Genomic DNA, 23764 nt, shown 5'->3' on the forward strand with positions numbered 1-23764 from the left:
GCACAAGAGTCACTTCTAGCAATGCCGACTTCTAACAGCATGAATTAGCTCTACTTATTCTTGAAACTTTACAGATAAATGGAGTCGTACATTATGGACTCTTTATTTTCTTCCATCTTTTACCATGTGAGATTCATCTCTGTTTTCTGTACAAGAATACTTCATTCAGTTTTCATTTCTGGTATACGTATATCACCATGAGTCGATCCGTGTTTTGTCAGTGGATCCTTGGGACCTAGCTTTCCTATAAACATTGCCTTTCTCTGCACCTGTGTGGCATCCTCCCCAGTGCAGGTCTAGGTGGGGCCGTGCTGGGTCAGAGAGCAGACGCTTGCTTAGCTTCAGTAGATCTGACTTCCTTGTTGTTTGTACCACTTGCATCCCATACCAGAGCAGGAGTGCTACGGTCTTGGAGAAGCATTGGCAAGGCTGTGTCCTGGCACACTGCTGATGTTCCCAGGTGTCTGCGACCAACCCTGGGGGCATATGAGATGCTGCGGAGGGGACAGTCTGCCGGTGCCAGCTGAGCTCTCCTCACAGCACTCGGCTGATGCCAGCCTGGGCCGGCTAGTTGATAAGGATGGAAACCGAAGTTACTGACGGGGCTGGTCTTTTCTCTAAAATGGGTATTTAGTGCTGTAAGTACCCTACGTACTTGATTATTGGCATACCATAAATCCTCATGTGCTTTTCCTCTAGTTGAAACACTTTTAACATATACGTTATTTACTTGCCAAGTATTTGAGGATTTTACAGAGATTTTTCTGTTAATTTAGGTATTCACTTGTGCCCTAATGTCATTTGTTGAAAAACTACTCTTTTACTATTGTTTTTGAACTCTGTTCTGTTCTAGTGGTGTCTGTGTCTTACCCTGATAACATTACCACAGTTTTGATCAGGTAGTTTCATACTACATTTAGAAATCCAAAATTGTGAACCCTCCCACTTTTAGCTATTCTAAGACCTTTGCAAATCCATGTGAATTTGAGCTTTTTTATTTCTGTGAAGAAAGACTTCTCAATTTTGATATGAATTGCATTGAAGACGTATCTTTTAAAGAGATTTAATAAGAAAAACAGATTTTTAAATTTTTTTTTTTTACCCACAGAATGAACCATTTCTAGTGATTTCCATTCTTGTAGATACAGGTTTTTATTTGGTACAATTTTGCTTCTGTGTGAAAGATTTTTTTTTTTTTTTTTTGTCTTTTTCCTTTTTATTGGTACCAGGGATCAAACTCACGACTGCCTGCTTGTAAGGCAGGTGCTTATGCCGCTGAGCTAAATCCCCAGCCCCGTGAAAGATTTTTTTACTTAAAATGCAGGGCTGGTATTGATAGATTCGGTCAACTTTTGCATGTCTCAAATGCTTGCCCACCCTTACCTGTGAAGTTCTCTCTGGGTTTGGTGTTCTCATTAACACATGAACACGCAGGGCTGCTGTAGTTGGAAGACACTCCTCCGTGTTTGGTGCATCAGAAGTGCCGGAGTCCTTGCTGTGCTCCTCCATAGGTCAGGCATTAATCTTCCTCTTTAGTATTTTCAACACATTACTGCTTTCAAGTAATTTTGTTACATCCTAGTATAGTTGTTTTCATATTTTTTGTGCTTGGAGTTGACAAGTTGCTAACATTTATAGGTATGTAATTTTTATCAAATTTGGACTTTAAAAGCTATTTTTCCTCAATTTTTTTTTTCTGTTCATCTCTTACTGTTTTCTGAAGGAATTTGAGATACTCGTAGAGTAGGACCCTTGACACACTACTGATTGATTCTCTGTCTCATTTTGGGTAGTTTGCTGTTTCCAAGTTGACTAATCTCTTCTGCACAAGGCACCTGCTGTTAATGCCTGCTTTTGCTCTTTTCTTTTCTTTCTTTTTTTGAGACAGGGTTTCACAGTGTGGTTCAGGCTAGCCTTGAACTCACTTTGTTTTTGTTTTTTTGTTTTTGGTACTGGAGATCAAACTTATGACCTCGCACTTGCCAGGTGTAGGCGCTTATGCTGCTGGGCTAAATCCCCAGCCCTTGAACTCACTTTGTAAGCCAGGCAGGCCTCGAACTCATCCCCTGCCCAAGCACTGGGATCAGAGCTACCACACCTGGCTGTTGCTTTTGGTTTCCGCAAGTTCCCAAGTTCCGTGTGAGTCTTTGTATCTTCAGTCTCTGCGTAGCATAGTCTTCTCTCCTCTGAATTCGGTAGCTGACATCTTGGCGGGCTGCTCCTTTGCAGCTGCATCAGGGCCCAGTGCCCACCCTTGATCCTCCCCTCCTTGGACCAGTTCCCTGGAATTTTGCCTGTAGGTGGATGGGTGTTTTTGTTTTCCTGTGTGTGTGCTTGAGCTTGATTCTTGTAATAACTTGGAAACATTGACCCTTTGGGATTTGTCTTTATACTTTGCTTGCTATGTCAGAGCAGTGCTTCATCCAGGCTGATTTTGCCAGTCCTTGGGAATGCTCCAGAGAATCAGGAGGACTCCCTCTGGCTGCCTGGAATGGGCCCTGTTTTTAGATGTTAGTGGTGGCAATTGTTCCTCTGCTCCTCTCTGTAGTCCTTTCTCATGGCTTCCTCAGCCCTGCGCTGACCGTCTATAGTGAAGGTTTGTCCAGTCTGCAGGCCAGCTGGCCTTTTCTTTCTGCCACCTTTCTCCAGCTCCTCCACAGATCTGTCACCTCCCTGCTGCCACCCCCTCAAATCCCCTTTCTGTGCTGGGACTGAGAATTTTCTTTCTGAGGGATAAGGGCCACCATGGGACTCCTCTCATTCTCCTTCCTGTCTCTCATTATCTGGTGCTAGTGACTTGAAAACTGCCTATTATTTGTTCATATTCTTGACATCACTTCCAAGGTTTGTAAAGTTTTTTCACCTGGGAGGTAGATTTGGTCCGTGACTCTTTTCTCAGCTGGATCTTGCATTTGGGTGTTTGAAAAGCTGCTGGGGGTACTTGAAGGCTCCAGACAGGGAGCTTATGGGGAGAAAAAGTTTTGGGGCCCAGGTCAGCTAGCCTGGACTTAGTGTGTCACAGTGCTCAGCCGTTGCACCTTGAGAAAGCTGCCAAGCAGATGTCTGCATCCTCCAGCTCCACTTCCTGGGCATGTTCTGAGCAGCCACAGATAGGGACTCCTCAGTCAGACCCGCCTGCATGCTGTCCTGGCACTGCCCTAGGCTGACCCACAGCCCACCACTCGCATCACCTAATCCAAGACTTGGGGCCAGGAACTCAGGTGGGAGGCCTATCCATGTCTGGCTTCCCTTCATGTGTCCTCTTGAGGCAGCCACATGGGTCAGGTACTGCATGGACGGAGCAGTCTGTGATTTGGTCCTTTCCTGGGACTAGAATGGAAGAGTACAGAACAGAAATTACAAAGCTAAGCTGCTTCAAAGCACAGAGGAGTGCTGTGTCCATGGAGCAGGGACAAATGAGCCTGGGTGACACGGGTGTGTACAGACTTGCAACAACAGTTTTATAGTGCAAGACCCACAGTCCTGTTGCCTACTGTGCTGACCTGTGTTGTCCTGTCTGACTGAGCTGGCCAGGTTCTCCCAGAACAAGTGAGGGACAGGTCAGAGCCAGATACCTGGGGGAGAGACACCCATTCCTCTTTCTTGTGTGGCTGGGGCACCTCCCTGAGCCTTGGGTTTTCCCATCTGGAGCAGCGAAGAGTGGGGGCTATGTGGGCAGCTATGGGATTGTTCCTCAGTGGCTCCACCAGACTTAACTGTCCTAGACCCATGCTGGTCCCATGGCGCGTCCTCGTGGGCCCCTCGAAGGAGGCCTGCTGTGTGGCCCTGCACAGAGTGCTTCTGCCACACCCACCCATCTGGCACCCTGTGCTGCTGCTATTTGGACTGCTTCCTAAACCCAGGTTACCTGTATTACACACACACGTGCCATCGACCCACCTCTCAGGCCCAGGCTCCCCCTGGCACTGCAGCTTGAACCTTGCTTTTGGCCTCATCTCCATTCCTCTGTGGCCCCAGGACACACATCTTAAGGATGTCCTGTCTCCTGACGCAGGCATTCGGGCAGGCACACACGAATCACAAGAAAGTAGCCGCGGATGGTGAGAGCCGGGAGGAGAGTCTGATCCAGGAGTCAGCCTCCAAGGAACAGTACTATGTGCGGAAGGTGCTGGAGCTGCAGACAGAGCTGAAGCAGCTGCGCAACGTCCTCACCAACACGCAGTCCGAGAACGAGCGCCTCACGTCAGTAGCCCAGGAGTTGAAGGAGGTAAGTGGTTGGGGCTGGGGAGTGTGGCACTGTGACAGTGGCACTGTGGGGCTGGTGTGCTGATACCATGTGGCTCAGAAGAGTTGGCTGTAAGCTGGTGTGGTGGCATAGGCCTATAATCCCAGCACTTGGGAGACTGTGGCAGGAAGATTGATGTAGGTTCAAGGCTAGCTTGGGCTACATAGGAAGTTTAAGACCAGCCTGGACTATGTAGCAAGAATGTGTCTTAATAAATAAATAGATGAATGGAAGCAGAGGCTGTGGTTTCTGTAGCTTTATTTGGGCTCCATCTTCGATCTCCAGTGCTGTTCAGAAAGAGCACACAGACTGCTTCATCTGGGCAGTCCCTGTGTCACTAGTGAAGTGGTTCCCATAAACCAGGGCTTGGGTGCGGTGCCTAGGTCCATCCATCACTGGACACTCTTCACGTGGGAGCACTTTATCTTGCTCAGGGAGAGTCCTACAGGCTTTGATCAGGGCCTCAAGAAGGAATGGTCCAGCTTATGGTTGGAGGGCCATGGGCTGTGGGTAGGTGAGAGAAGCCAGTGCCCCCTAAGGAAGAGTGGGACCCCATTACCAAGGCAGGCTGACCATGAGGGACAACAGATAGTCCCCTCATGAGCTGTGTTCCTGGCTGTGACCTACCTGGCCGTGACCTCAGAGGTCAGCCTCCAGGTTTTCAGATGGCGTGGGTTCATGCTGGGCAAAGCCTTGCCTCGGTTCTGACCTCAGTTTCCCCTGTTTATAAACCCATAGTCTCCAAAGCACCTTGTAGGAAATACCTACCTGTGCTCCATCACCCCACATCCTGCATGTACCCCTTGGCCCCTGTTCTATACACAGGAGTCCTACTCTCTGCAGTGAATGTCAGAGAAGGCGGCAGAGCATCAGCCATGACGTGTGGGCCCCGTGGGGATGGCTTCCCATTGCAGGATCTGCTGACCAGCCACATTAGGGAGTGGTTGCTTCCCCTTGACCTGGGGGCTCCATGGACCCCAAGAAAAGCTTGCCTGGACCCTGGGGGCCAGCACTCAGACCCTGGAGCAGCTGTTGTAAACCTATGGCATGTGCAGTATTTGTTTTCCTTTTAAGATATAAACATTAGTGTGTGAGTTAGTTTTTCTAAACTGGAATCTAGTATTCAGGTTTAATTATAGTAATAAAACTTTGCAATATGTAAGTGGGTTTTGGGTTGCAGTTTGGACGCTTGTCTCTAAAAGGTTCGCCATCGCTGCCCTAAAGGTACAGTGCCTGATCCTGTTTCCTTCACAGGATTGCTCTGGTGAGGTAGGAGGAGATGGAGCTCTGCGTATCCTGGCTACTGTCCATCTGTCTGGCCTCTCTTTTCCTGAAAGGCCACTGGAGGCGTTCACTCCCACCCCACATATTCTGCCCTGTTCCCAGGCAGCTGAGAGGGCTACTTGACCGTGACCCTGCTGGGCCGGAAATGAGCTCAGCGAGCTAAAGCCAAGTGTGGGGAGATTTCTGCCGTTCCTGTTTGCTTCAGGAGGAAATTCTGATTCTCCTTATGTAACTGTGCAATTCTCTTTTCTCTCCTTAGGGACCCCACCTACACTCCCATGGCAGTGGCACACTGCCCTGTAGCAGCAGTACCGCTTCCCTCCATTGCTGTAGAGCCTTAGGGAACCCCACGGGGTTTCTGCCTCCTGTGTACCCGGCTGCAGTGGACACTCTGCTGCCCATGGAACCTCTCTCAGCACCTTTCCCAGTTGTAGCCAGCTCCTTTCTGTGCTGCTGTTGTTTCTGCATCTGAGCTACTGTGCTGAGTGCTCAGTCACTAGTATGGCTGTCCCTCACTGCCCAAAGCTGGTTACCCTTTGGGTTGGAGAGAGTCCCTGTGTCTCCTACCCACTGGTCTTGCTGGCATTTGGCATCCAGTGATGGGCTGCAACCTTTACTCACTATCCATGCCCTGACAGCACTCACCTTGTTTCCACCCTGGACTGCTGGTCTAAATATCTGTCCCACTCCAAAGCCCAGCATACCATGAGGACACCTGAAGGTTTATGGCTCCAAATAACTTGGCCTGTGTCCAGTGGTCTTGACTACCTCAGACTAGTCATCATGACAGCACTTCCAGTGTTCTTCACACATGAGGAAACTGAGGCCAGTGAGCCCTGGGGTCCTGATCTGTGACCTTCTTGCTACCTGTGGGCCTGTGGTGGACATCTGGGTGGCTTCTGTCCTCTTGGCATTCTTTTTTGGGGTCTACTATCCTGGTAAGTAGGTAACCATTCTAGGGAGTGGCCTGGAGAGGACCTTGGTGGGGATGTGGCCCCATTTCCCAGACCCGAGGCTGCTTAGCTCCAGCAAAGGGTGGGGTAGGGCAGGGGCTGTCCTAGGCTATTGGGGCGGAGACACAAGTCCAGAGGCAGAACAAGAGAGCAGCAGCCCCCCTGCAGCCTGGCTCCTTGTTAGAATAAGACCCTAGGTGGTCAGCTCTAAGCCATTTGCCCACTTCCTCCAACTGGGCCACTCATCTGCAGAGCCAAACTTGTTCTCTGCTCTCTGTTGGGCTAGTGTCAGACAGGTTTGCCTGGGTGGAGGTGCTTACCCAAGGGAAAACCAAAAACCCCTGGTGACTAGTCCCAGCCTGCCTGAACTCTCTCTGGAGTCGGGTGGATGCTGGGCAGTAGTAGGCCCACAAGCTCTGCTGCTGTGATGTTGTTTGGGCAGAGGCTCTGTCACTGTGGAATGGAAGTGCAGGTGTTTGGGTCCTGCCATGTCAGCAGAGATGGTGCCCCCACCTGCCAAGTAGCATTGCCAGGCTAGCGTGAGGCTTTCATGCGCCTCTCCATTCTTGTTCTTATGTATGGCCATACAGACCCAGCCCTCTGTTGGCCCAAACATGTTACCAGCAGGAGTCCATCATGACTGGCATCCTGGATTCCAGCTCCAGCAGTATTGCAGGGCCTGGATGCCAGGGGTGCGAGAACTCAAACAGATGGGACATATTTGTTTTGCTTTTGTGGTGTGGGGGATGTGACCCAGGGCCTGGAATGTGTTAGACAAGGTCTGTAAATCTCCATTCTACAACATCAGTTTTTTAATACATCACTCCAAAAAGAAACCCTGTTCACAGTTAATCCATCCCCTGCTAATCTGCTTTCCACCTCTATGGATTTGCCTGTTTTGGGCAGCTCGTGTCAGTGGACTCGTACGGGCTTCTTTCACTCAGCAGCATGTTGTCAGCGTTCATTCATGTTATAATACGCAGTGTCAGGATGTCGTTCTTTATTGTGGCTGAAGTGTATTCCATGAGACAGGCAGATCACATTTTCTTCATCCAGTCACTTGATAATGGGTTCTTGGATGGCTTCCACCTTTCAGCCGTTGTAAGCAGTGCTGCTGTGAACATTCATGGAAAGGCTCTTGTGTGACATGTGTTCATTTCTTTGGGGTAGACTCTTGTTTACTGAGCACCTACAGACTTTGTGCCATGGCATTGCCCCATTTACCTGCCACCAGGCAACCCCATCTTATAGGTGGAGACACCAAGGTCAGAGCAGGGTGAGTTATCTGCCAGTATTCCCCAGCTGAAAAGGGCTGAAAGGATCTTACTGGGCCATTGGCCCTTCCCTACACAACACAGTGCCCAGATGCTTGGGCCCTAAATCCTGTCGATGTGGCATGTCCTCCTCTTGTCACTTGGAGGCAGGGCTTGTGGGCCTCTGTGAAGGCCGCTTACCCCCATCTTCTCTGTGCCCTGACAGATCAATCAGAATGTGGAGATCCAGCGGGGCCGCCTGCGTGATGACATCAAGGAATACAAGTTCCGGGAGGCCCGGCTGCTGCAGGACTACTCAGAGCTGGAGGAGGAGAACATCAGCCTGCAGAAGCAGGTGTCTGTGCTCAGGCAGAACCAGGCAAGTCTGAGTGGAGGCTGTGTCGGGCGCATAGGTCGGCTCTGGGCCTCGGCCCTCTCACCCAACCCTCTTTTCTGTGTTTCTGTCTCATTTTCAGCTGGTGCTGAGAACCAGCACCAGCAGCACTACAGTTGAGGCAGGGCCCACAGCCAACAGAGCCTAGACTCCCCAGGTCCATGGAACAAGATCTGTGGCTGCAGTGTTTGCTGACCCCTGGCAGGTGAGGCGGGCAAGGAGCAGTCCAGAAGATGATACAAAGTTCACACTAAAAAACCTGAGACTCGATCTATAAGTGCCATCTCCCTCGGGTGCTGCCCACAGGCTGACACTTTACCATGTTCTGCCTGGGCAGGGATGAGGAGGGTCCTGTCCCTGGGGTGGGGATTCTGAGGGTGCCCTCTGAGGATAAGGTGATCCTGGGACCTGAGGACCACAAGAATACACTCCCGCACTGTCCAAGATTCACAACCCTGCAGGGAACGTTTTCTCCCAGGAAATCCCGCACAGTGTCCCAGAATACCAAGTACGCTGTGCTTGCTTTCTTCAGAACTCTGTTACTGCCTGGATCCTCTCAGTGCAGAAAGGTCTCACTGTTGTGTGTATGCAGAACTCCCTGTGTTTGTAAAAGCAAGCATGGAGCAGATTCTTTCCCTAGAAAGCCTCAGAACACAGCTCACAGCCCCCATCAGGCAGCAACAGTTTGTGCTTAACTTTGTGTGTTCATGTAAGGACCACTGAGTCATTGATTTACTTAGGCAGAGCCTGTCCCACATTACTCTGAGGAGAGGAGAGCTGAGGCTCACACATACCCTGCCCTCGGTGGGGTTTCCTTTCTGGTCCCCACTCTCTGGGATCCCTCACCTTCTGATTTGTTGCACTAAGGTGAAGAGGATTCCATGCCTACTTCTCATGAGCACTCCTAGAATGTGATATGTGGTGTCTCTTCTTACCCAAAACCCATGAAGACTGATCAGTGCTTCATTTCATTGGTTTATTTTTTAACAGGACTGTAGAATAAGACAAATTTTTAAAAACTTGCCCACAAAAACAAAAAGACTTGCCCACAAGCTGTGACCCCTCCCACTAAGCATGAGCTTCCATCTGCTCTTTTCCTCCTGTACCTGCAAATATGGTTTTGCGTTGGCAAGACTGAGCTTTCTAGCCACCTCCAGTTCTGCGTTCTGAATTTAGCATTGCGGCATTCTGCCTTCAGAAAGTCTGTTCCTTTATTTTGAAATGTGATTCAAAATAATGGTCATAGCACACACTGCAGTACATGCTTTATGTGTCCTATAGTATGTGATTGGCTATTGATATTGAGTAAGTTTTTTGTACAGTTTAAATCAGCCCTAACTTGATATTTTAAGAATCCTAATAGAAATTGGGCCATATAGATAAGTGTTCTGAAGCCTGAGACATTGCAGGCTCCATGTAGTGTGTGCCTTGGGGCACACTGGACCTGGTAGTGGGCTGCACACTTCCATGCATTTGCACAGCATGCCTGGTACCCTCTTAGCAGACGTCCCTTGTGGAGGACATGGGCTCAGCCTGAGTGGCCGCCGCCTCTTCTGTAGGGAGATGCTTTTCCTCATGAGTCACTTTGCTCTTTGTGACCTGGTGCATTTTCTTAATTTATTGGACCTTCGTGGAGCCTTCCTCTCATCAGATTGTTCAACCTCCCTTTCTCAGGTGGAATTTGAGGGCCTCAAACATGAGATCAAGCGCCTGGAGGAGGAGACTGAGTACCTTAACAGCCAGCTGGAGGATGCTATCCGGCTTAAGGAGATCTCGGAGCGGCAGCTGGAGGAGGCACTGGAGACACTGAAGACAGAGCGAGAGCAGAAGAACAGTCTGCGGAAGGAGCTGTCGCACTACATGAGCATTAACGACTCCTTCTACACCAGCCACTTGCAGGTCTCCCTGGATGGCCTCAAGTTCAGTGATGACACCACTGCTGAGCCCAATAACGATGCTGAGGCTCTAGTTAATGGATTTGAGCATGGTAGCTTAGCCAAGCCCCTGCCGGACAATAAGACATCCACACCCAGGAAGGACAGCCTGGTGCCCCCCTCTCCCAGCCTTGTTTCCGATCTGCTCAGTGAGCTTCACATCTCTGAGATCCAGAAGCTGAAGCAGCAGCTGGTGCAGGTGAGTTGGCAGGGCCTTGTGTGCCAACTGTCAGCATGCACTGCCGAGTAGGGCTTCCCTGGAACTGTTGTTGGTATTAATTTACTTACGTCAATTTTAAATCATGTCATTGACATAAATAAAACTCCACAGTGCAGAGAGGGTAGCCCCAGAGAAGTCAGTGTCTGGTTAGAGGGTGGGGTTTCACTGTGTGATGCACATAGTGCTTCCCGTTGCCCACACTATCAGGTGAAGACACAGTGCTGGCCTTTTGTGTGACACTTTCTCAGGCTACAGCTGGGCTCATCTCTAAGGAGATGGCTCCTCCTTCATCCAGCAGATCTAGTGCCCTGCACAGTGCATAGGGAGGAGGGTGGCAGAGCTTCCATGTTCCAGAGCAGAGAGCTGAGGCTGAGATGGTCCCCTCCAACCTCCCCTGTCACCCAGAGAGCACACTCTGAGCCCGGCTGGCCTATAGCAGGAGTGGGGACAGGGTCCTCATGAGTGACCTATGCTACTGAGGGTAGGCACAGCTCTAAAGGCCCTGTGTGGATTTTCCCCACTCGGCCTATACTATGTGTGTCACTGACAGTGTAGTCAAGAAACCTTTTGCCAGGCCAGCTTGGATGTCCTCTGAGCCTGCTGCTGAGCTGTCCTGCTGCTTGTGCTTTACAGATGGAGCGGGAGAAGACAGGCTTGCTGGCAACACTGCAGGACACACAGAAGCAGCTGGAACAGGCGCGGGGAGCTCTCTCAGAGCAGGATGAGAAGGTGAGCCGCCTTACAGAGAATCTGAGTGCACTGCGGCGCCTGCAGGCTGGCAAAGAGCGGCAGACTGCCCTGGACAACGAAAAGGACCGAGACAGCCACGAAGATGGTGACTACTACGAGGTGGATATCAATGGGCCCGAGATCCTGGCATGCAAGTACCACGTGGCTGTGACAGAGGCCGGCGAGCTGCGGGAGCAGCTTAAGGCACTGCAGAGCACACATGAAGCTCAGGAGGCCCAGCATGCAGAGGAGAAGGTTCGTTACGAGGCCGAGGCCCAGGCGCTCTCTGAGAAGGTGTCCCTGCTGGAAAAGGCCAGCTGCCAGGACCGTGATTTGCTAGTCCATCTGGAAAAAGAGCTGAAGAAGGTGAGTGATGTGGCTGGTGAGACCCAGGGCAGCCTGAGTGTGGCCCAAGATGAGCTAGTGACCTTCAGCGAGGAGCTGGCCAACCTCTACCACCATGTGTGCATGTGCAACAATGAGACACCCAACCGTGTCATGCTGGACTACTACCGGGAAGGCCAAGGTAGGGCTGGGCGCATCAGCCCTGGGGGCCGCACCAGCCCTGAGGGTCGTGGCCGCCGCTCACCCATTCTGCTGCCCAAGGGGCTGCTGGCCACAGATGCAGGCCGGTCAGATGGTGTTGCTGGGGACAGCAGCCCCTCCCCCAGCTCTTCGCTGCCATCACCTCTGAGTGACCCCCGCCGGGAGCCCATGAACATCTACAACCTGATTGCAATCATCCGCGACCAGATCAAGCACTTGCAGGCAGCTGTGGACCGAACAACAGAGCTCTCCCGGCAACGCATTGCCTCCCAGGAGCTGGGCCCAGCTGTGGACAAGGACAAGGAGGCACTCATGGAAGAGATCCTCAAGCTGAAGTCGCTGCTTAGCACCAAGCGGGAGCAGATCACCACTCTGCGCACTGTGCTCAAAGCCAACAAGCAGGTGAGCCGGTGTGGTGGTTGTCTTCTCTCCTTGGTCTCTGTGCCTCACTGCTGCAGGGCTTCCCAGACATGTGTCGTCTCAACATGGAGCTGACTCCAGGTCAACTTCAGCTCCAGCCAGGATAATGGAGTGAGTGGAAGGGCTGGGCAGGCACCATTGCTGTGGACCACCTCACACCAGTTCCTGATGCTAATGAACGTGACAGCCGCAGCCTGAGTGCCCTGGCAGAGTGGCACTGGGCTGTGCAAGGGTCTGCAGGGCAGGGTTGGGGTTGCCCAGTCCTTCCTTGTGGTCAGGGTCAGCAGGTGGTATTCACTGAAGTGGCTGGGCGCCCCTAGCTTGGCTGCTTGGGTTTATCCTCAGGCTGCATCAGAGGGAGGTGTCTCCCCAAGTGATTTTTGAGGGTTTCTGCACCACCTGGGACCTAGAGTCTCCACCCAGATCTAAAGGGCTCTAGGCTAATTCCTAACTTGAACGTGTCTGCCCTAGACGGCTGAAGTGGCCCTCGCCAACCTGAAGAGCAAGTACGAAAATGAGAAGGCCATGGTGACTGAGACCATGATGAAGCTGCGCAACGAGCTCAAGGCCCTCAAGGAGGATGCAGCCACCTTCTCCTCTCTGCGCGCCATGTTTGCCACCAGGTAAGTGCACCTTCTCTGACCTTGCTCTCGTGCAGTCTCAGTGCTCACCCTCAGCCCCTGTGCCCAGCTCCATTAGCTCAAGATTTGGAAAGCCCCAGCCCCAGCACAGGGGCTCACGTTGGTGACAAGGCAGGGCAAAGAGGTAACAAGGACTGTGTCACATTGGTCCCCTCAGCCATGTGTCCTGTGGGCAAGTTCGCCAGTGCAGTCTGTGCCTGACAAGTGCCATGTGTGCTGACCTTAGGCAGAGGCTCTGCAGTCCTTTCTCCTGTTCCTGTTGCTGCCAGGCCCTGCTACCAAGAGCGTGGGTCTGCAGGCTTTTTCTGTTTTATTATTAGTGAAAGCCTGGCAGGCTCAGCTTGTCTCATTTGTACATGAGGCTGAAAGGCACAGGGTCTGGGAGTATTGAGCTTTGAGGTTGGGTGGGATCCAGTGTTCGAGAGGTATGGGTAACAACGATTCCTGTGACTGACTGTGAGGCACATACATACAGTAGGCTGAAGCTGGGGCAGGGTTCCTTTCCTGGCTGGTGAGTCCCTGTCAGGACACCCCTGCACCGATCTACACTTTACGGCCACCCCACCTGGCCTTCCAGGGAAGTGAGAGGAGCAGTTCAGGGGTTCAAGCTCCAGAGGGGAGCAGTTGTGTTTCCACCCTGCTAGGCTTGGGAAGATCAGACCCTAGACTGGAAAGCACGGCCTTTGCCTTTCACACTCCAAGGATGGGTGATGCCACCTCCTGGTGGATGTTGTTATGGCCTGGGGGTTGGCCATGTCCCCTGCACGCCCAGCACAGAATCTGGTGCACCTAGCAGTTTGCTGTGGTGGCTGAGGAAGTGGAGACTCTGAGGGAGACAGAATGGGAGCCAGGTCAGGGCTGGTGTCCCTGCAGCATAGGAATTGAGACAGGAAGAGGTCCAGGGTTTCTGTACAGGCTTTCTCTCTTCTTGGAGCTTAGGGAAATGCTTGAGGAAAGATCCTACAGCTCTTCAAACTTGTTTTATTTAAAGGTCTGACCTTTCAGATGGGGCCAGGATTTCAGACCTGTAAGGTTGGTGGCACAGTGCATGTCTCTTAAGAAGGCACTGTCAGGGGACCACTTCACAGGGTGTGGGCACAGGCAAGGCAGGGCTTTGAGAGCAGAGAAGGCACTGCTCAGTGATGAGCCACACTCTGCCCTGAGCCTGAGACTTCACCTCCGCAGGGTCTGTGTTCCTGCAGGTCCCACCCACAGGTGGGATACCAGAAACAGCAGAGTAGGCATTAGTTCTCCTCCCCAGGTCCACACCTGGTCAGGACAGGTGTGTCACAGTAGGTGGAGGCCTGGGCTCTGGCTGTTGCTCAGCATAGTCTTACTAAGCACCATTTCAATGTTCAAGCGCAAGCAAGCCCAGTCCTGCCTTGCTTTCCACCCAAACCCTGGAAGCCAGTGATGTCTCAGTGCTGAGCTTCCTCCTGGCCTTCAAATGGGGAGATCACCCCACCAAAAGGCAAACTGCTGAACATTATAATGTCTTGAGGAAATACAGCTGAACAAGCGAAGCACGCTCACCAAACCAGCACAGAATCTAAGCCAACCTTACAGGGCTGCCTGCTTGGGGTGCTGAGGGCCCCTCTGACCCTTATCAGGTTTTTGTCTAAAGAAGACTTTGCTAAGAGAAACCACAGCAAACCTCCCTTATCCTGGTCTCATCCCAGGTGTTGCGTGGAGGGACAGCCCTGGTCCGATGCTTTCCCTGGCCTGGCCCTTCATTCATACTCTTGGTCCCCACAGGTGTGATGAGTACATCACACAGCTGGATGAGATGCAGCGGCAGCTGGCGGCTGCTGAGGATGAGAAGAAGACACTTAACTCCCTGCTGCGAATGGCCATCCAGCAGAAGCTAGCACTGACCCAGCGGCTGGAGCTGCTTGAGCTGGACCATGAGCAGACCCGGCGGGGCCGCACCAAGGCTGCCCCCAAAGCCAAGCCAGCCACCCCGAGCGTAAGTCACACCTGTGCCTGCGCAAACGACAGGGCCGAGGGCACCGGGCTCGCCAACCAGGTGTTCTGCAGCGAGAAGCACAGCATTTACTGTGATTAGGGTTGTGGGGCGCCGCATGCCACAGCTAACGTCTGCTTCACTTCAACTAACCCCGCAGCGGTGGGACAGTGGTGCTAGGCCAGTCTTAACGTGACTAATGCACGGAGAGCAGGATTCTAGCTGAGTGGCAGCGCGGGGCATGGCTGTCACCAGGACGCTCCTGTGAGTTTGTGCCGCTTCCTACTCCAGTTCCCTCAGGAGCACTGGGTTAGTTGCTATCTTACAGGTTCAGAGGTAGGGATGGAGCTGTGTACCCTGGTGGAAGCCAGATGTGTGGAAGTGTCTCCTAGGGGTCCCGGACACCTTAGGGAGAGAGTCCTGTCCCACTCCCTCAGCGCCCACAGAGGGACAGAACCTGAGTTGGAAGTTGCATGTTCCTTGTATGTGTGTAATGTCAGCACCTGCAAGCAGTTCTAGGAGGTTCCAGTGTACGCCACAGGCCGAGCCTCAGTGGGCGACTCTGTGGTTAGCAGGGTTCCATGGAAAGTTATGTTTAGTTTGTGCAGGATCTCACTACAGGTCCCATCCAGGGCAAAAGTGCAGGATTTCATCCTTAAACCTAGACAAGAGTGGTCCTGAGCACCTGCATTCTGCAAATGAGACTCACACACCCTGCAGCCCAGAAGAGCAGAGCTCAACAGCCCCAAGGTCTTGTTTCTGAGATCTGCATGCTGGCCTGCTGGCCTGCAAGGTGACAAACTGGCAGGCCGGAGGCCAAGGGCTTCCTCCTTTAAAGAGAAAAGTGTTCCAAGTGCCTGGCCAGACCTTCTGTATTGGGGTAAATTAGCCACCTGTTTTTGGGCCTTGCTCTCAAGTGCTTTAGGCCCGAAGAAGCAGGGTGTGGAGAGTCACAGCCTGAAGTCTGAGTGGCCAGTGGACTTGGCTGGTCACACACAGTGGTAGCAAAGCCGAGCCCACACTGAGAGGGTGTGGCCAAGGCCCAAGGCTGGTTCCCAGACTTGGCAGGATATGGGTGGTTCTCCAGTTCAGTTTGGGGGTGCCAACAGAAAGCAGAAAGTCAGCTAAGGGCTCCCCTGGTTCTCAGAGGCTTCATCCACACCAGAGCTGGGGCACTGGCTATCTGAAGCAGAGCCCTTCTTAGTGTTTCCCTCCTGGTTTCCCAGGGAGCAGCAGGCCTGAGGCTGCCTTCTGCTCTCCTGACAGCTGCTTGTCTGCCTCCTTCTAGAAACAGGGTTGGTGCCGTTACACCACACAGGGCTGGCCGTGTTGTCCCCCACACAGCTGTCTGTCCCACTGTTTCCGTTGGTGCCGAAGGTGACTTGGTCTTCTGCAGATTTTAGGCAATGCATGGTACAGAACAGTAGGAACGTAGGATAGGACATGGGTGTGCCCTGCACATCCATCCTGGGGATGGCTGCCTGCATGCCTGCCCCCCGCCTTGCTCTCTCTTCACCAGGCCAGCACGCAGCTTCTCTTGTACCTGTAGGGGGCTTTGCGGTCCCTCAGAGCCACCGGCCCCCCTAACACACATGCAGGTCTCCTCTGCCAACTAACCGGCTCACACACTCCCAGCACGATGAGAACTTAGTTGTCAAGTGAGCAGGAGGCAACAGGTGGCCCTTTTCTAATGCTGTCTTGTTTTCTCCCATTTTCAGCTGTAGAGTAGCTGCTGGGAGGAAGTGGCCACCCGGCCCTGTCACACTGCAGTCCCCCCCTCCCCTCCCGTGGCCCAGGCAAAGGAAGGAAGGGTAACCTAAAGTCCACTTAGAAATGTTTTGGATATATCACTGCAATTTTTTTCCAATAGTACACCCCAAGTTTTTACTGGGAGGGGAAAAAGCTTTAATACAGAATGCCGTGAGCGCTGCTTGGAAAGGCCTCTGTAGGGCCGAAGAACCTGCTTCCCAGCCACCACCAGGCTCACTAGGAGCCCGCTGGACACCCGCCACAGGGGTCCTTATTACACACGTTCATTTTTTATCCGATCAACCTGTGCACTTTTGATATTTTGATACTATATTTGCTTCCTCAGTTTCTCTCCTAGAGACGGTCTCAGATGCCGTGGTCTGTGCTTGTGGTCCTGTAGCTGTCGGTTGTAGCTCTGCCGTGTTGATCTGGCATCAGCACAAGGCAGGGCTGTCTCCGTAGTGTGTAGCTCTAGACTGGAGATGAGGCTTTGGCCCAGCGAGGAGCTCGGCTAAGTATATCCGTGCTGTGGTTCAGCAGCCTTTTAGATTATACGGCATTATGGTTCATGTTTGAAATTACAGATTTTAAATGCCATGTTCATTAAGAAATCCAGGGTATTCCAATTCTGGGGTTTTTCATATTGTATTATTATTATTCTTAGGAATAGTTCAATGTAACAAGAAGAAAACTTGACCTTTGTTCTGGTTAAAATAGTAACAGGCACTTGAAAAAAAAGTTAAATTATTGAATAAGTAGTATTACCTACAAATTCCAGAATTTTCTGGGTTTTAGGACATTGTGAAGCATGACTGATTAACAGAATTTTATACAACTGTACCAGTGAAATTCCAAATTGGAATTGTTCTGTTATTCTGGTTGTTGTGCCAAATTATGGTGCACTTAGAAAATTCTACAGTTGTCGATTTTTAGGGTGTTCTATTTCAACGCCTTTTTGTTAGTAATCATTGCCAGTAGTGCCTTCATCAGTTAAGGGAGGTGTCCCAGCAAAGTTACTTCTCCAGAGTGGGTAGTAAAGAGCTCGTTGGGAATGCTGAAGGCCAGTGTGGACCAACAGGTGGCAGAGGTACTCTCCTCACACCTGGACCTGGGCATCTTCGTTGAGGGAAAGAAAACAGTAATTGTGCAAAATTCTGTTAGTCAGTGATTCTTTACTTGCAAATTCAGGGGCTTAGAAAACAAAAACAAACACAAAACCTTGAGTGTGCTTTGGGAACCAAATGGACTTACTAGGACAAGCTAAGCAAGCTGTACGAACACCACGTTTGTGAAGAGAACAGTGAGGAGCCGAGGGCACCAGAGCTGGCTCGGCTGGGGGACAAGGGTTAGCCATAGTATTCTTTGCAAATGTGAAAACAAGGTATTATATCTTCTCTTGCTTGGTGTAACTAATCACTGTTAATTTCAGGAAACAGAACTCATTAAAGATCCTTAGCAAACCAGGTCTGCATCCTGTGCTGTTTGCTGAGTGAGGTTCACGGGTGTGGTCAGATTGGTACTTGTGGAGGAAGAAAAACTGTCCTCCATCCTCCAAAATAAAGGGGACAAATTATAATAATATAAATTACAAGAAATGAAGAATTCTGTTTCCTGGAATGAGCATTTCTTATTCCTATTTGTTGGGACTCCTGTTTTTACCTTCTGTTACAGTGTTGATTCATAAAAAATATTGTTACATTTGAGATAACTTCATCTGTATGGGGTATTTATTTGCATTGTCTACGTACTGTATTTTTCCTGTGCATTACCTTAGTGTCAGAATGTTGGTCTTTATTTTAAAAGTCATATGCATGTTCTCCTGCCAAGGAACCTTTACACAGCCCCAAACAAAAAAACTAATAATAAGCAAATGCCTTCAGTTTCTGAGAAAATGAGGCAGAGCATGGAAAAGGAATAGGAAAGAAAAATAATTGAGACTCAAGACACAAGACGTGGCATGAATGTCTGCAAGGCCAACTCGCATAGGAACAGTGGGCCTGGGTAAAGAGTCTCTTTGGTAGGACCAATAAATAAAGAGTAATAAAAATCAAAGCACACGCCTTGCTTTCTGTGGTTGCTTTGGCCCCTATAGAGATAACCATGGTGCCAGCAGTACACCAGCCTGGGGGTCCCCCTGATGCTGGGATCTGGCAACGTCCTGGGGGTGGAGGGGAGATGTGTGGGTCACACCCTGGTTCCCACACAGGTCCGAGTACCCAGCAGCTGGTCAGAATACACTGTGCTTCCGTGGATTAAAACAATAAGCGACCTGTGCTGTCCTGACTGAGAAGCAGTGGTTTGGATGATGCGGGGTCACGTGGTGGCCAGAGTCTTGCTTCCAGAACCCAGAGGTGAATAGATTCAGGCTACAAGACTTAACCTGTTCATCAACACAGACACCTGTTTAACTGTAGGAATGTGTACTAAGACATGTGGAGCACACGGAAATTACTGCTCAAGGGTAAGGGAAGGTAGGACAGCAGGGTGCACTCTGGTCAGCTCTGAACATCCGTACCCACCCAGGGCTTCCCTCCAGAGGTGTCTCAGGCCAGGGTCTTGTTCTAGGCCTCCCTTCCTTTGCTGACGTTCTTATCCCTTTGAGTGTTCCTCAGCTGACAATCCTATCCCTATTTATTTATTGAGACTAGGTCTTGCTCTGTAATTTAGGCTGGTAACCCATAGCAGTTTTCCTGCCTGAGCCTCCTGAGTCCTGGAATTACAGGCATGCGCCCCCATGCCTGGCTCCCTATCCCTCTTTAGTAGCAGCTGTCATGACCTGCTGTAGGTTTCATTGTTTTAGTTGAATAATGAGGCTGTTAACCAGGTGTGGTGGTGTACGCTTATAATTCCAGCATTTGGGAGATTAAGGCAGAATTGCTGCAAGTTTAAGGCATAGTACAACGTAGATAGACTTTGACTCAAAAAAAAGAAAAACCACACAAACAAACAAACCTGTTGTTTCAGAGTTCTAGGAAAAGGTGGAAGGGAAACCCTACAGAGTAGGGCAGTACGGGGCAGCAGGGCCCATGAGGCACCCTACTTCTCTTTAAATGTGTGGCCACTGTAGCCTGGCTTCAGGCTAAGTGGTTCACATAGGCATCCAGAAGCTGAGCTCCCACCTCTTGCATTCTGGGTCCTTGAATGACCGCCATGCAGAGAGGGGAGCTACCTCAGCAGGTGGAGTCCCAGCACCCTGCGGGAATGGGAAGCCATGTTGGAAGGATGCCTGTGTGGCTGCCCATATGAGATGGAATGGGCTCCATTCCCTCCCATCTTCCATGTCTCTCTGAGAGTTTCACCCCAACACCTGCCTGGTTCCTTGGTCTGAAAACAGTAGTACAGGCTTAGAAGCTGGACCACTGCAGACTGGTTGAATCACCACTAGTTAGTAGCCAGCTGACCTTGGCTAACTTTGCCTCTCTCAAAGTCAAAGGCAGGGGTTCCCGTTAGAGGTCACTGAAGCTTCGTCAGGCCATTGATCTGTCATGTACCAGGTGTTCAGCGCGTGATTGTTAGTCATGTGGTTCTGACATCATCATCATCTCCAAGGCTTTTTAGATACAGGTCAGGAAGCTAGGCCTTTGTTCAGTATGATTTGAGAAATACAATTTTAAGTCAGCTTCTTATACAAGTGTAATTTGTCTGTAGGAAAGTACACGTATCTTAGTGTACAGGCCAGATTTGCACGTAGTAAACACAGCTCTGTAACTAGCAGCTGTGAAGCTCCCCAGCCCCACAGGGTTTAATATTATCGCACACTGTAATGAGGTCTGTCTGCCAGCCCTGCTGAAGTCCTGCGGACGGAGCCTCCAAAAAACGTATTCTGGTTCATCTTTGTTTTCTCTCAGTGTTTTTCTTTCGGCAGTGTCCACACAGTGAAACTGGGAAGGGCTAAGTTGTTATTTGTTGGAGTTTCTTCTGAGTTCTGATTTCTTGAGTGTGATTTCTTGAGCCCAGTCCCTGGTGTGAAAGAGCTTCTTAGAAAACAGCAAAAGGCGGTCCACAGTGCCTACCGTGGAAAGTCCCTTTTTGTCCACATCTGAGGCCTGTATGTGGGCTTCCTGGAAAGAGAGAGCCACAGGGTGAAGTATTCTATCCCCTACCCCCGCCATCCCTTGTGTCGACTATGTAGTTCAGGCTGCCTCAAACTTGCAGCAATCTAGAATGGCTTTCCTTTGGGATATTTGGTGAAGTACATGAAACAGAAGTGGCCACTGGCTGATTGATTGCTGCAAGCTGAATGCAGTGTCATTAGTACCCAGGCAAGCAGCAAATGAGAACAGTTCCTTAAAGCCCTGGTGCTCTCCACACCCCTCCCCCAGGTGACTCCATAACATGCCAGTGCAGGTCTTCTGTACTAATAAATGGAAGCATACAGTAGACACCTGCAGCTTTGATAAATTTACCTGACCCACCTTTGTGCTTTGAGAAACTCACAAAGTCCAACATTCATTCAGGACGAAAACACTGAAGAAAATAGGTATAGAAGGGCCTTATCTTGGTCTGATAAAAGCCATTTTGACAAACCTGTTGCCACCATCATTGTGGATGGGGAGAAACTGAAAGCTTTTCATCTAAAATAAGAAGTGAGAGATGTCACTGTCACCACTCCTGTTCAAAATAGTACTCTCGTCAGTAAGAGCAGTTGGATAAGGAAAATAGAAGGGATATGTATAGGAAAGGAAGAAATGATACTATTAATATTTGCAAAAGACATGATCCTCACATACAAGACTCAATAAAATCTACCAAAAGACTTAAGAATTAATAACCAAATTCAGTAACATAGCAAGATACAAAATCAACACACCAAAAATCAGTAGCATGCCTGTACACCAATAATGAATACACTGAGAATAAATTAGGAAAAAATATCACTCACGATAGACAGTATGGTTTGTCAAGAAAAGTTAAATACTTAAGAATTAATAAGGAAGGGGCTGGGGATTTAGCTCAGTGGCATAAGTACCTGCCTTGCAAGCAGGTGGTCGTGAGTTCGATCTCCAGTACCGATAAAAATGCAAAAGACAAAAAAAAAAAAAAGAATTAATAAGGAAATGAAAGACTACTACAGTGAAAACTACAGCACTGAGTAAAAGGAAATCAAAGGGGAACCAGAAAAGACCCAGAATAGCCAAAGCAATTTTGGCTAATGAGCAAAGTAGAAGGTACTACAATCCCTGACTTGAAGCTATATTACAAAGATACAGTGATAATATAACTGGTACAAAACCAGAGAGAAACAAGTGGAACAAAATAGAGTATCCAGAAACAATCTAAAGCAAATTCAGTTATTTGATATTTGACAAAGGAACCAAAAACATTCATTAGAGGGGAAATAATAGCCTCTTTAGTAAATGGTATTGGGAAAACTGACTGTCTACATAGAATACTATCTACTAGGAGATTGAATCTCGACCGATATCTTTGTACTAAACTAATATTTGAATGGATCAAAAAACTAAATGTTAAGGCATAAATAAGCTGTTGGAAGGCAAAATAGGTAAAATCCTTGGAACCATAGGCCTAGGCAAGGACTTTCTGAACAGAACCCCAGTTGCGTAAGAAATAATACTAAAAGTCAACAAATGGATCATATCAAATTTAAAAGTGAAAAGACAACCTACAGAATGGGAAAAAATTTATTGTTTATACTTCAGAGGACTCATATCTGGAATATATAAAGAACTCAAAAACTTAGTCCCCACCAAAATAGAAGACCCAGTCAAAAAATTGGCAAGTGAAATGAATAGAATCTTTTCAGAAGTACAGTGCAAATGTCCAAATAAATACATCAAGAAATGCACCTTTGTTGGCCATTGAAGAAATGCAAATGAAAATAGCACTGGGAGTCTTATCCCAGAAAGAATGGCCATCATCAAGAAAACAAAGAATAACAAATGCTGGTGAGGCTGCAGGGAAAAAGGACTACTTTGATACTGTTGGTAGGCGTATGAATTGGCACAACTACTTTGAAAATCAGTAAGGAGATTCTTCAAAAAATTGAAACTAGATACTACATTTGACCCAGCTATGCCCCTTCCAAGACTCTTCCCCCAAAGAATTAAAGTCATCCTCTTATACTTATATGCATACCTGTGTCTATAGCAGTATAATTCAGAGTAGCTAGATCTTGGAAACAGCTTATATGCCCATCAATAGATGAATGATTAAAAAAATGATATTTTCACACAATGGAATACTATTCTGCCATACAGGAGAATAAACGTGAGTGATTTGTAGGAAAATGGATGTACCATGAGATCATTATGTTAAGTCAAATAAATCAGATTTGCAGGATTAAATGTTGCAAGATTTCTCTTGTCTGAGAAATCCGAAGTATAAAATAAAAATTAAGTAATAGGAAGTAAGGAGATAGAGCTTTCTCTGATGGGACGGGACTCAAGTGATGAGAGGAGGGCAGAGGGAATACAGAGACAGGGAATGAAAGAAGGAATTAAGATGTGTTTTGTACATGTACCATCTCCACAACAAAGCAACTCATCTCTCTAGAAAATCTTCCCAGCCCCCGGCAAGTATCACCTCAGGCAACCCTTCCCTTAGGAATGCAGTCCTGTGCTTCCTCACTGATAAGACACTTTAAGCAGTTCTCTCCTGGGCATCTCCTTGCTTGGAAGAGCCACACTGTACCATCACCGATAAAACTGACCAATGAACCCTGCAAACAAGCTTTACAAAACCCTGACATCCTGAGGTGCACAGGATGTGTTTCCTTTCAAGGTTAAGATGAGATTAGCTGCTAGAATGACTAACCTCACTGTGTTAGTCCTCTCCTTTCGTTCAGGGCTCAGCCTGGTTTTGAACATGAGTTGGCTGGGTGGGTGCACTTAATAAATCTCCCTGTTTCAATCCATTGGTCTCTCCAGTCTGTTTTCCTCAACATTTTTGGTGGCTACCAAGGGACTGGGGACAGCAGGCTTGCTGTCTCTTTTTGCCTGCCTGCTGGGGACCACAGGACTCACAGTCTGGGGAAGACCCTCCTGTGGACCACCAAGTAAAACTTTAGCTCGAAGAGGGAACCGGAGAACTGCGCTAAGGTAAGATTCCCAGAGGAAACCTGTTCTGAGCAAACGGGCAGGCTGATCACTTCTTGGGGAGTACCGAGTAAACTGACCTGTACCCTGTACTAGTATCCTGAGCAAGAGTGGCCTGTAGTAAGAATTGGCTGTTGGGGATGCTAGAAACATGGGAGTGGCCTGCCCTGGGAGAGCCTCACAGTATGTTCAGTCTGGACTAGGGAAAGGGGAGATGTGTGAGTGAGCAGAGTGATGTATGTGGGGGCTGCAGGTCTCTCAGCATGGGCTGTACACCTGGGGCAAATGTGGCACTGACTAGTAGCAATCCGCATGTGGCTTATGGAGGTTCCTCAAAGATGGTAGATAATTTGTGAGGCCTGAGTTTGAGATTGTGA

General features: G+C 49.4%; 1 protein-coding gene across 2 annotated transcripts in view; it reads left to right on the forward strand.

Annotated features, from left to right (window-relative positions):
• Bicd2 (BICD cargo adaptor 2) overlaps window positions 1-18389 on the forward strand; it is a 45397-nt gene extending 27008 nt beyond the window's left edge. Inside the window, exons 2-8 of one of the 2 annotated variants that reach the window (XM_013150663.3) lie at window positions 4016-4228; window positions 7963-8115; window positions 9805-10263; window positions 10918-11961; window positions 12451-12602; window positions 14376-14586; window positions 16302-18389. In XM_013150663.3, coding sequence (XP_013006117.1) covers window positions 4016-4228; window positions 7963-8115; window positions 9805-10263; window positions 10918-11961; window positions 12451-12602; window positions 14376-14586; window positions 16302-16307 — 2238 coding nt within the window. In that variant the 3' untranslated portion in view covers window positions 16308-18389. Of the gene's footprint in view, window positions 1-4015; window positions 4229-7962; window positions 8116-9804; window positions 10264-10917; window positions 11962-12450; window positions 12603-14375 lie in introns of both variants that reach the window. The other variant, XM_003468226.5, reaches the window with a different exon arrangement.
• Window positions 18390-23764: the final 5375 nt, after the last annotated feature.

This window comes from Cavia porcellus, unplaced genomic scaffold (assembly GCF_034190915.1).
Source record: "Cavia porcellus strain 051 isolate PalLab524CR breed Dunkin Hartley unplaced genomic scaffold, mCavPor4.1 scaffold_17, whole genome shotgun sequence".
Lineage (NCBI taxonomy): Eukaryota > Metazoa > Chordata > Mammalia > Rodentia > Caviidae > Cavia > Cavia porcellus.